The 13,274-nt window shown below is 42.1% G+C and overlaps 1 protein-coding gene across 1 annotated transcript in view; it reads right to left on the reverse strand.

The window, feature by feature from the left end:
* Positions 1 to 980: 980 nt before the first annotated feature.
* Positions 981 to 13,274, reverse strand: part of LOC142301395 (sodium-coupled monocarboxylate transporter 1) — a 52,162-nt gene continuing 39,868 nt past the window's right edge. Inside the window, exons 10-15 of the mRNA XM_075342391.1 lie at positions 10,019 to 10,086; positions 9,629 to 9,715; positions 9,114 to 9,322; positions 6,138 to 6,241; positions 2,420 to 2,514; positions 981 to 1,493 (exon numbers count right to left, since the gene is read on the reverse strand). Coding sequence (XP_075198506.1) covers positions 1,353 to 1,493; positions 2,420 to 2,514; positions 6,138 to 6,241; positions 9,114 to 9,322; positions 9,629 to 9,715; positions 10,019 to 10,086 — 704 coding nt within the window. The 3' untranslated portion in view covers positions 981 to 1,352. The remainder of the gene's footprint in view (positions 1,494 to 2,419; positions 2,515 to 6,137; positions 6,242 to 9,113; positions 9,323 to 9,628; positions 9,716 to 10,018; positions 10,087 to 13,274) is intronic.

A 13,274-nucleotide genomic window follows, 5' to 3' on the forward strand; every position in this document is an offset into this window, starting at 1 on the left:
ATAGTATTCTTGGGGTCGTATGCAGTGCCATCCAGTCTCCAAACGTCACGTGTGTGGTTGGCACCAAAGATCTCGATCTTGGTCTCATCAGACCAGAGAACCTTGAACCAGTCTGTCTCAGAGTCCTCCAAGTGATCATGAGCAAACTGTAGATGAGCCTTGACATGACGCTTTGAAAGTAAAGGTACCTTACGGGCTCGTCTGGAACGGAGACCATTGCGGTGGAGTACGTTACTTATGGTATTGACTGAAATCAATGTCCCCACTGCCATGAGATCTTCCCGGAGCTCCTTCCTTGTTGTCCTAGGGTTAGCCTTGACTCTTCGGACAAGCCTGGCCTCGGCACGGGAGGAAACTTTCAAAGGCTGTCCAGGCCGTGGAAGGCTAACAGTAGTTCCATAAGCCTTCCACTTCCGGATGATGCTCCCAACAGTGGAGACAGGTAGGCCCAACTCCTTGGAAAGGGTTTTGTACCCCTTGCCAGCCTTGTGACCCTCCACGATCTTGTCTCTGATGGCCTTGGAATGCTTCTTTGTCTTTCCCATGTTGACCATGTATGAGTGCTGTTCACAAGTTTGGGTAGGGTCTTAATTAGTCAGAAAAGGCTGGAAAAAGAGATAATTAATCCAAACATGTGAAGCTCATTGTTCTTTGTGCCTGAAATACTTCTTAATACTTTAGGGGAACCAAACAGAATTCTTGTGGTTTGAGGGGTTGAATAATAAATGACCCTCTGAATAAACTTTTCTCAATTTTAAAAAAAAAAAAAGAAATAACATTCTTTTTTGATGCAGTGCATTTCACACTTCCAGGCTGATCTACAGTCCAAATGTCACAATGCCAAGTTAATTCCGAATGTGTAAACCTGCTAAATCTGCAGGGGGTTGAATACTACTTGTAGGCACTGTAAGTATATCTGAGTTAGGGGTCAGAGAACTTTGTACAATGGAGTGTCTCTCTTATAATACTAGAGGCAGAGATACAGAATAATTCATTTATTTATGAAACAACAAGGGAGGGGTTAACTATGTACAAACAAATGCAAATGCCTAAATTTATAAAATACCAAAAACAATTCATTTTTATATATCAGTGAATTCCCTGAGTGAACCTTTATGCAATCACAGCAGCACTCCTTCATATTTACATTCCGTGTATACAACATTCTGACTATACGTGATAATACAAAGAATATCTCCTATGTATTAATTTTTTATATACATATCGTTTCAACAATGGACGGTTGGCCGATATGTTTTACATGACTTCCACAGAAATATACAGACAGTAAGGAAAAGGGTTTTTTTTACTTTTGTTCATACAGTAATGTTACATAAAACCACAGTAAAATCTCATGGGTTAACACCGTTCACTTTCTCGTTTTTTTCTGTGTTGTGCATTTCCATGTCATTGAAAGCAGGATTGTCAGTCCCTTTTTCAGGATATGTATCGCTGTCCCGAGTCTTCCAGTTCAGCACTTCAACTTTCTCACTCTGCAGAAAAAATTAAAATAAGCAAAAGGAGTATCTTTTATTTGGCCAATAGATAATATAGGTAATATGTACTACAATGATTAAATAACAATATAATCAGCTAAGCCATGTGTACCTCATATTTAATACTGCAATATGACCTGCCCCATATATACCCACAAAGGCCTGATTGGCTGCTATGGCATAAGGGCCCGTTACACGCTACGATATATCTAACGATATGTCGTCGGGGTCACGTCGTTAGTGACGCACATCCGGCATCGTTTGACATGTCATAGTGTGTGACAGCTACAAGCGACTGTGAATGAGCAAAAATACTCACCTTATGATTGCTCGTTGACAGGTCGCTCATTTTCAAAAAAAATCGATCGTCTTTCAGCGCTCCGGTTGTTCATTGTTCCCGAGGCAGCACACATCGTGCTCCGTGTGACACCTCGGGAACGACGAACTACAGCTTACCTGCGGCTGCGGAAGGAAGGAGGTGGGCGGGATGTTATGTCCCGCTCATCTCCGCCCCTCCGCTTCTATTTGCCGGCCGCTGTGTGACGTCGCTGTGACGCCAAACATCCCTCCCCCTTCAGGAAGAGGATGTTTGCCGCCCACAGCGAGGTCTTTCAGGAGGTAAGTACGTGTGGCGGGGGTTACCAACTTTGTGCAACACGGGCAACAAATTGCCCGTAACGCACAAACGATGGGGGCGGGTGCGATCGCACATGCGAACGCACGATAAATCTCCGCGTGTAAAGCGGCCTTTACTCTGCCCATACAAAGTGATCTCCAAAATGGATTTAGAAAACTTTCTTACAATACTGGATTTTAAGGAATTTTTCAGGAATAACATATTATGTATATAATGTACTGTATATAAAATAAAAAGGCTACCACTTCCCACAGACAAAAAAATCTTTTAAATATTCTGTACTTACTTCTTTGCCCCAACTGGAAGGAAACAATGCTTGAAGGTAGTCAAAATCTTGACATGTTAATAGGTAATCCCGATTTACGTTTTGTTTTAGGCCTCCTGTAAGACAACACAATATCATAAGGTAATAGGCATTTACCAGCGGATTCGATATTGATCACACTGATTATTGAGGTCTTCAGTTTTCTAGGAGTGCTCACTGTATATAATATAGGATATCAAAAAGAATTCACTACACTACAGTAAGTTCCTTCAAATGTATATTAATATATATCGAGTATTACTGTCTCAATAATAAATGGACAACACTTCAAGGAAAGGTATGTTCTAAAGTTAATTCATATACCGTAAATGGGTTATCCAGGACTTATCATTTTTGTCAATGAGGCTAAGACCTAACAGGCAGAAAGTTGCTAACTACCTGCCTGTACTGGAAGGGGTCGATCTCTGGTGGTTGAGCCAGAGATTCCACTTCCTTCATTCCAGCTCTCTTCCACAAAGCAGCTCTTTCTCTTCCACTCTGCTCTGTCAATTCCAGGGGTCATGCTAATTGACAGCTGGCTCTCCGCAGCAAGACAGCGTTGAGCTGGCTGTCAATCAGCAGGACATTGGCAAAGACACGCCACCGATAGAGCGCAGCAGAAGAGAAGATGTTGTGCTGTAGACGTCACATCAGTGGAAGAAGGAGATTGAAGTCAGGAGCGTTCTGTGACCGCTCGGAGTCAGGAGATATTGTTGCCAGGCAAAACAAAGACAAAATTCAAAATTCAGGCAAAATTCTTAGCCCCATGCACAAAAATAATAAAAGTCCCAGATATATGTACCAAAAAACACTATTGCATTGTTTATTTTGGTTATCAGAATTTTTTACCAAAATGCAATCTGGGTAGCGAGGGACAGACCAAAAGTGCAACCTGCGCAGCTGGATAGGGGCCCAAGACGTAAAGGGGATCCACATCCTCCTCCAAAGCAGCAATTCTGGCACAGAAAGATTATTGGACTATTCTGGGGTTTTTTCTGTTTATGTCTGCTTCTGGGCATTGAAGAAATATTCCCATTACAGACAAGTATGGCATATCTGTAGGAAATCTTGGTCCCCCACCTACCTTGAGAATGTAGTTTTCTCCCAACTTTTTACTCTTTTGGTATCTCCCATATACTTGAATTGAGAGAGTCACTCACACGTACAAACACCTACTCAATCATTCTGCACTCCGTAAATGGAAGACGAGGTTAGAAGACCTTCGTTCTTGACATAGGTAGGTATACTAGAGATGACAACTGCTTCTTTTAGAAAATTGTAACATATTCATCGAATATGTCTAAATAATTTATAGTAGAAGTACCCTTTTAAGTCAGGTTCTCCTTGGTCAGACATTTACTGCTCCATCAGAGCTTGGGTTGTTTAAAGATCTGTGGAGTTTCAGTTCTGATCTTCTGTTGGAAAATCCAACAGACTTGACTAAAAGAATAGAACTCTATGCTTGAAACAAATAAACAGATGCTATGCCAGAACCCAAGAGGTCCCAATGCACGTCAGCAGGGTCCATCAAGATTATATTGAGATTTATAATGCGATGGACCAGGCACATAAGTCCTGGCTTATGGTATCAATGGAAGCTGGGATGCAAATGTGACTATAGCTTAAAAGAGCTATCTAAGAACATGGCAGCATATAGCTTTGAGTTTTAAGGTGGTGTCACACACAGCGACAGCGACAACGACAACGACGTCGCTGCTACGTCACCATTTTCTGTGACGTTGCAGCGACGTCCCGTCGCTGTCGCTGTGTGTGACATCCAGCAACAAGCTGGCCGCTGCTGTGAGGTCGCCGCTCGTTGCTGAATGTCCAGCTTCATTTTTTGGTCGTCGCTCTCCCGCTGTGACGCACAGATCGCTGTGTGTGACAGTGAGAGAGCGACGAAATGAAGCGAGCAGGGAGCAGGAGCCAGCATCTGGCAGCTGCGGTAAGCTGTAACCAAGGTAAACATCGGGTAACCAAGGTGGTTACCTGATATTTACCTTCGTTACCAGCCTCCGCCGCTTTCACGCTGCCAGCGCCGGCTCCTGCTCTCTGCACATGTAGCTGCAGTACACATTGTGTAATTAACCCGATGTGTACTGTAGCTAGGAGAGCAAGGAGCCAGCGCTAAGCAGTGTGCGCGGCTCCCTGCTCTCTGCACATGTAGCTGCAGTACACATCGTGTAATTAACTCGATGTGTACTGTAGCTAGGAGAGCAGGGAGCCAGCACTCAGTGTGCGTGGCTCCCTGCTCTCTGCACATGTTGCAGCACAGCGACGCGTGTTGTTATGATCGCTGCTTCGGCTGCTGTGTTTGACAGCTAAGCAGCGATCATAACAGCTACTTACAAGGTCGCTGCTACGTCAGAGAAAATGGTGATGTAACAGCGACGTCGTTGTCGCTGTCGTTTAGTGTGACCCCAGCTTAAAGGAGTTTATCTGGTGAAAATTCTCTCACAGTGGAAAAGTAGATTATTATCCCAAAGGTAAAGCACATTGTGGAAACACATGACTCAAGAATCAAAGTGATTGAATATTGCTTCTGAGCAGTAATATACCGTCTATCTTACGAATACATAGTAAATATATAAAAGCAAATACAATTACATAGTCGAAATGAATGTTTCAAGATTGACAATATATTCCAAGTACAACACTATTGCCCCAATTCATCATTGTTGTTTCTCCAGCTTTCTAGAATAAGTTGCTCTTTATTGTTGGCTTTAGTTTTTACGTCTAAAGGCCACTTTACACGCAACGACATCGCTAACGAGATGTCGTTGGAGTCACGGAATTCGTGACGCACATCCGGCCAAGTTAGCGATGTTGTTGCATGTGAAATGCACAAACGACCGTTAATGATCAAAATTACTTACCTAATCGTTGATCATTGACGCATCGTTCCTTTCCCGATTATCGTTGCTGTTGCAGGACGCAGGACGTTCGTCGTTCCTGCAGCAGCACACATCGCTATGTGTGACACCGCAGGAACGAGGAACAACACCTTACCTGCAGCCGCCCACAATGAGGAAGGAAGTAGGTGGACGGGATGTTCGACCCGCTCATCTCAGCCCCTCTGCTTCTATTGGGCGGCCGCTTAGTGACGCCGCTGTGACGCCGCACTAACCGCCCCCCTTAGAAAGGAGGCGGTTCGCAGGCCACAGCAACGTTGCTAGGCAGGTAAGTCCGTGTGACGGGTGTAAGCGATGTTGTGCGCCATGGGCAGCGATTTGCCCGTCACACACAACCAACGGGGGCGGGTACCCTCGTTAGCAATATCAATAGCGATATCGCTGCGTGTAAAGTATCCTTTAGTCTCTATAAGAATTGCACCATTTTTTTAAGTTGCCTTTCTTTTAACGTTTGCTTATCAAGATGTTTTAAACAGATTCCCGAAATAATGGGCTTCTTCCAAATGTCTTCTATCTCTCTCCCTCGAATAAGGTTTCTGGAAATGTGCAACTTTTTAAAAGTTCTGCAACTTTTTGCCCCAGAAAAAAAAAATGTACAAAAATGAAGAGCATTTTTTATTTTGTGCCAAGTTTCTGAACCGCAATTTTGAAGATTGTTTGGTAAGAAATATCAGCAAATACCACAAGACAAAGAAAACGGACTTCAATACATTGTAAACAATGAATCAGTCTTGACCTTTTCTATTTCTACTTCAGTATATTAGAAATATTAACAAAATTTGTCTTACCAGATAATAGGCTGACTATTACTCCAACAATAATAGCAAGGACTGTACCAATGGTACTGAAGTACAGATAGGACATTGAGTACCAATTATCAGCCAGCGCAGGTCTAGGAAAAAATGGAAACTGATGTTAAAATTGGATATTCATCTTTATAAAGATATAATAGCTATCTAACAGGTAATAGAAACAATGTTTATTTAAAGAGGACCTGTCACTGGGTCAAAAGGGGTCAGTGTCAGTTTATTTATTTCCTGCTGTTAACAGGGGTATTCAAATTAAAAAACAAAACACCATACGGTTGCAGAAATATGGGCCTTTTTATTTAGTACTAATGGTCATGGCCTTTGCTAAGGGAGCGATGCTCACAGGGTAATAATGCAGAGCATTGTACAGACACGCTTTCAGAGAATCCTGTGACCATACTCAATTGGTAAAAAACATAAAAAGTATCACCAGATATAGGCACAATATCCCTGGAAAAAGTATGATGGGATGTCAAAAACAAATGCGGAATACTCAGGGGAGCACAGGAATAAAATAACTAAAAATGACCACTTTTGACCCGATGACAGGTTTTATTAGTACCGTAATTTTATTACTAAAGAGTGAGAAAAACAGAGTGACGCCTGACAGCTCAGAGCATTGGGGAACACTTTTGTTCAGTACAGAAGAAAAGAGTAAAAATGGGAAGCAGTAGTGGATGGCTAGCATTCCTAATTCTGGGCAAGAGAACAAAGACTTGGAAACAGTTGTATAGATACTTCCTTCATGGTTGTGTGAATGGCTGTTGTCCAAGTATTTCATAATCTTAAAGCCATGGACTATGGCATGAGTTCTTGATGGTCATGATGAGAAATAAATAAAACTATCAGAAATAAAATTCTATAAAAGATTCACTAGATTTAATCAGGAGGTAAAAACTACTTATGCCTCAGCCTGAAAGTAATACTGATATAAAAACACTGACCATCACATCCACTAGGTGTGAACCGGTGCACGCTGAAAATTCAACAAAGTTACAAAAAATATTCACAGCAGCACTCAGAAAAGCTAAAATATGTAAACACTGAATTTAGAAATGTTGGCACTGCATTACTGTTATTGGAATAATGAGATATTTAGTTTACAAATTGGCCAATTCGTTTAAGCCCGGCAGCCACCGACAAGGTGTACCTCTTTTTCTGGGACCTTATCCTAATATGCCTCTATTTGCCTCACTCAGCTTGCGTCTCAGTTGTATCGAGGTAGGCACGAAAGGTACTTTGCATAAAACATCCAAGCATGCCATCCGAACAGAAAATAAACAGCAGTTCAATGCAGGAACACAGTATACACGTTCCCAAAAATGGCACTTCAGTGTCAGTCCAGTAAGTCCCAGTACAGAGACTTTTCACAAGAGGTCTTCTCACCTCTGCATGCTGTCCCCGGTCATTATATCGAACTCCCACTCATGGGTTTATTCCTGGAGGTTTCACAACACCTCCCCACACACAGACCATGTACTAAACAGACTGAGACCATTTAAAACCATGTGGCCTGTCAGCCCCATGTCAAACACTCCCATGGGTGGACGTTTGTGAATAGCCAGACCCGCCCATCTCTCTGGCTATCCGTAAGACCTGGCCCAGAAATGCCCTAACAAGCTTTGTGGCACTACAAGTGCTAGAGCAGATATCCAGGCTTACACCATTTTCATGGAACGCACCCTCCGTCATGTTACACTGGGTTAACAAACCTACATGTAATGGGCAGGTAGAATCTAGCTAAATAAACACGCTCTGGCTGGATAGGGTCCCTGCAAAAGAGATACACCTTGTCGTCGGCTGCCGGGCTTACACGAATTGGCCAATTTGTAAACTAAGTATCTCATTTTTTCCAATGGTATTAATGCAGTGCCAAAATTCCTAAATTCAATGTTTGCATATTTTAGTTTTTCTGAGTGCTGCTGTGCATATTTTTTGTAACTCAGCCTGTAAGTAGACATGTTACTAAGACTTCAGGATAGCTAGAATCTTAGGCCTTGTTGAGACATGAGTGAGTGTCACTAGAGATTTTCAGATTTTCATCAGTGTTTGATTAGAGTTTCATCAGTTTCTTTTCACTGATGAGAAACTAAAAGAAAGCTTCTTCACCTTCTGCTGTCTATCAGTCAGTGAAAAATGAACAACACACTCATGACATTTGAGAGGTGTCAGATTTTTCACTAACCCATAGGTTTGGATTAGCAATTTTGACACTCGTATTGGACATGTCTCCATAATTTTGCACGGACCACTCGATGCGAAGAAAAAAAAAAATCGGACATGTGTTCTACCCCATAGACCACAGGTCCTCAACCTTTCTGACCATGAGAGCCACATTTATCTCTGAAAGAGGGTCGGGAACCACATTCAATTCTGACAGAGGGTTGCGAGCCACATGTAGTTCCTGCCCCCCCTCACAAGAGTGATCTCCAGTGCCCCTTTACTGATATAACAACAGCCAAACTTTTCCACAGAAATCAAACCAAGGCAGAACACCAAGTTCCAGGGGTTCCTACCATACTCCCTTTCCGATCTGCTCTTCTATGTGGGGTTACTCACAAAAGTCATTATATGGAGACCTGCTCTTCATAGCGGTTTGCTAGATCTGGTGTTTATGCGCCAAGCTGCAAGACAGCTGTGAGCCATACATCAAGGGCCCGTGAGCCACATTTGGATCCTGAGCCACAGGTTGGGGAACCCTGCCATAAAGTATTATAGGTGCGAGTACTATCCTTGGAACAAATGGATAGCACTCATAAATGAAAAACTGAAGTCTGAATGAGACAGCAAATTATACTCTTTTTAATTTTATCATCTCAAGCATAGACATAATTTCTTTGCATAAATCCACGATTTGCCCTAATTCTTTCAATTTTGGTAACAGTGTAATCATGATTTCAAAATGTCTTAGTTTCATTTGCATTTAGATCATTCAGTGACAGATACATCATATACCTCTCGCCCGCTTGTGCTTCCAACAACATGTCTGTCACTGTAGGCAGTGCCGTTGTTAAGGTCCAGTTGGTGTCAATGGTACTAAAATTACATCCCTCTATAGACAAGGGTTTAGGCAAAGATCTTATAGGAAGAGGAGGGTAAATCTGAGCTCCAATCCCAACCCACAACGAAACCGTGAATCCAACCAAGAGGCCAACTATTGCTCCCTGCAATACAAAACAAGATTGTCTTTAATAGGTGCTTTGCCACATCTGATGATGATAATAAAAATATCAGAAAACATGTGCTTTGCTCTTAAAAAGAGATGGCAATAGAAAGCATCAGGACATAACATGACAATGATACAAATATGAACAAAATAGCCAGTATGCCTTTTTCTGTATGCTCTGCTCAACTTGGCCTTGTCTAGGAGCAAGAAAACTGCCGGACAATTGAGATAGTCTATACGTTTACCAAAAAAGAATTTATAAAAAAAACCTGTTACATCAATACGTAATTATATATGTACTTACTAATGAGTTTACAAACGGGAAGAGGATTCCTAAAGAAAAAAGCCCCAGCAATGGACCTCCAACCATGCCAAAAATAGAGAGCGCTGCCTGAACAAAATATAGACATAAGTGTATTAATTGTGGAAGGGCATACAACGTTTTATCGTAAACTCAATACCTGCATTGCCTTGTTCCATGGTTCATAAAGATGTATGTTATTCATAAAATATTAATATTATATCAACACAGTACTTTATATACTATGTTTTATGTCATTTATAATTTTTGATTTTATAGTTATGAACCAACTAACATGGAACATCAAGTACTAGTTTCATGTAGAAGGAGAATACTGTAGTGATAAATGGTTTTATAACACATACATGTAATGAATGAAAGATGATCCCTTACTTGTAATAATCCTCCCATTAGGGATGCCAAGCCAGCCATGCCAATACACACAGCTCCATAGAAGAAACCTGGAAAGTACAAAAATCTTTTAGAAGCTTGGTATTTGTGAAAAATGTATTTAATATATTTAAATAGTTAATTTTATATGTAAATACATTCCTCAAGATTGAAATTGCAACACAAGCAGTAAAAGTTGTGGTTTTAAGGAAATTAAAGTATCAATAGACGGGTTAAATATGCAAATGAAAACTATATTTTGAAAATATCTTAATTCATTCAGTATGCAGCAATACACACACATATACAACTTGGCTACTATCAGTGAGGTTGTTAATAGTTGTTTAAGGAATGTTCTGGGACAATACAGATGGTGATGTCAGTAATCAAAATTCACTGCTGGCAGCTCCCTTTTTAACTGATTTCCCAGATGTGCTAGACTGGAGTCTAGAGATGTGCAAACCTAAAAAGTAAAGTTTGGTTTTCGTACCGAACAAGGACTTTACTTAAAAATCAGTGCTCAAGTTCAGAGTTTGGGTGCTTTACATTTGCTGAGCACTCAAGCGATCATCACTGTGCTTGGGTACGCTCAGCTCGGTGCTCAGCCCAGTGCGAGCCAATTCCAATGTATGACAATAGCATTATTGGATGTAGTGTGCACCTAAAAATAATGGAAAAAAAAACTTTCCTCCTTCCATCCCTCCCCCACAAGTATTCTGTTTATGGCTGGCTGCATGTGGGCAGAGACTCGAACTGCCCAATTAGTGACTGCCATTGGGGTTGAGGTCGAGTCCAAAATCCAAACCGAACTTTATCTAAAGTCAGGTCAGGATGAACCCGCAAAACCAAACTTCCACGGGTTTGCTTGCATTTATTGGACACATGTCCGGAAATCCTGTAGGCCATGGAAGCATGTTTTAGGCCACAAATTCTACTCACAGTAGTAAGAGCAACATGCAAACTGGCACTGTAATGGAAAACGTCTTTTTGGAAACTTTGGAGACATGGCTGTACCAGTGGTTTCAATGTAAATCAATGTAACATCAAGCTGTTCGTGTGACTTTACATTTACCCCACACCAAAATCCTAAAAGTAGGAATGGTATAACATTTCCTTGTGAAGGCCTTTACATTGCTTTGTCCACGTGGTCCTGTCAGATTCGATGAATGGGGCATAGTGTTCCATTCATTACTGCATGACAAATCCTAAAGCCCCCGTCACATTTAGCGACTTACAAGCGATCCCGAAAACGATGCGACCTGATAATAATCAAAAAACACCAAAAAACTGAGCTGTGACAATTGTTCAATAAACATGCAACATTACAAGCATGTGAATTGCAGCCTCAAGACTAGAAAAAAACCAAGGAGAAAATTGTAGAAAAAATACCTTGACTATAAATAAATAAATTGCAAGTGCTTAATAAACAGGGTACTTAGTATATACATTTTTGCAAAAAGGTAAGAAGCTGTCTCACCTCGTCACGGTGTACCCATCTGAGACAGTCCCTAACCTACTAAAGTTAAAAACATATTCTGTACCTGACTTGTGTCATGTCAAAACTTCAATATGGATGGTAAAGTGGTTAGCTGGGTCCCAGATTAAATACACAGCAAAAAGTGAGAAGCAGGTAATTGTTCAGCCTCAGTATCAGGAGGGCTGCACCCCCAACTTGCATTAAAGCAAGATAACAGACAAAAAACACCAAAAAACTGAGCTGTGACAATTGTTCAATAAACATGCAACATTACAAGCATGTGAATTGCAGCCTCAAGACTAGAAAAAAACCAAGGAGAAAATTGTAGAAAAAATACCCTGACTATAAATAAATAAATTGCAAGTGCTTAATAAACAGGGTACTTAGTATATACATTTTTGCAAAAAGGTAAGAAGCTGTCTCACCTCGTCACGGTGTACCCATCTGAGACAGTCCCAGTTTTTTGGTGTTTTTTGTCTGTTATCTTGCTTTAATGCAAGTTGGGGGTGCAGCCCTCCTGATACTGAGGCTGAACAATTACCTGCTTCTCACTTTTTGCTGTGTATTTAATCTGGGACCCAGCTAACCACTTTACCATCCATATTGAAGTTTTGACATGACACAAGTCAGGTACAGAATATGTTTTTAACTTTAGTAGGTTAGGGACTGTCTCAGATGGGTACACCGTGACGAGGTGAGACAGCTTCTTACCTTTTTGCAAAAATGTATATACTAAGTACCCTGTTTATTAAGCACTTGCAATTTATTTATTTATAGTCAGGGTATTTTTTCTACAATTTTCTCCTTGGTTTTTTTCTAGACCTGATAATAATCGCTGGTAAGTCGCTGGTGAGATGTCACACAGTCAGACCTTACCAACGACTCAGTAACGATACAGGTCGCAGTAGCGACCTGTATAACGATCTCTGCTATCATTGGGACCCTGTCACACAGTGTCAAACATAGTGATGCGTCCTGCCCAGCAGGACATCGCCTTTGAAGAAAATGGTCCAGGACATTCAGCAATGACCGGCGACCTCACAGCAGGGGCCAGGTCGTTGCTGGATGTCACATATAACGAGATCGCTGTTGCGTCACAAAACCCGTGACTCAGCAGTGATGTCGCTAGCGATGTCGCTTAGTGAGACGTGGCCTTAAAGGTCCAGTCACACTAAGCAACTTACCAGCGATCCCAACAACAATAGGGATCGCTGGTAAGTTGCTAGGAGGTTGCTGGTGAGATGTCACACTGCGACGCTCCAGCAATCCCACCAGCAACCTGACCTGGCAGGGATCGCTGGAGCGTCGCTACACGAGTTGCTGGTGAGCTCACCAGCAACCAGTGACCAGCCCCCAGCGCCGCGTGGAAGATGCTGCGCTTGGTAACTAAGGTAAATATCGGGTAACCAACCCGATATTTACCTTGGTTACCAGCGCATGCAGCTACACGTGCAGAGAGCAGGGAGCAGCGCACACTGAGCGCTGGCTCCCTGCTCTCCTAGTTACAGCACACATCGGGTTAATTAACCCGATGTGTCCTGCAGCTACATGTGCACAGAGCAGGGAGCAGCGCACAATGCTTAGCGCTGGCTCCTTGCTCTCCTAGTTACAGCACACATCGGGTTAATTACCCGATGTGTGCTGCAGCTAAATGTGCACAGAGCAGGGAGCAGCGCACAATGCTTAGTGCTGGCTCCCTGCTCTCCTAGCTACAGCACACATCGGGTTAATTAACCCGATGTGTCCTGCAGCTACATGTGCACAGAGCAGGAGCCGGCACTG

Source organism: Anomaloglossus baeobatrachus, chromosome 4 (genome assembly GCF_048569485.1).
Source record: "Anomaloglossus baeobatrachus isolate aAnoBae1 chromosome 4, aAnoBae1.hap1, whole genome shotgun sequence".
In the NCBI taxonomy this organism is placed as follows: domain Eukaryota; kingdom Metazoa; phylum Chordata; class Amphibia; order Anura; family Aromobatidae; genus Anomaloglossus; species Anomaloglossus baeobatrachus.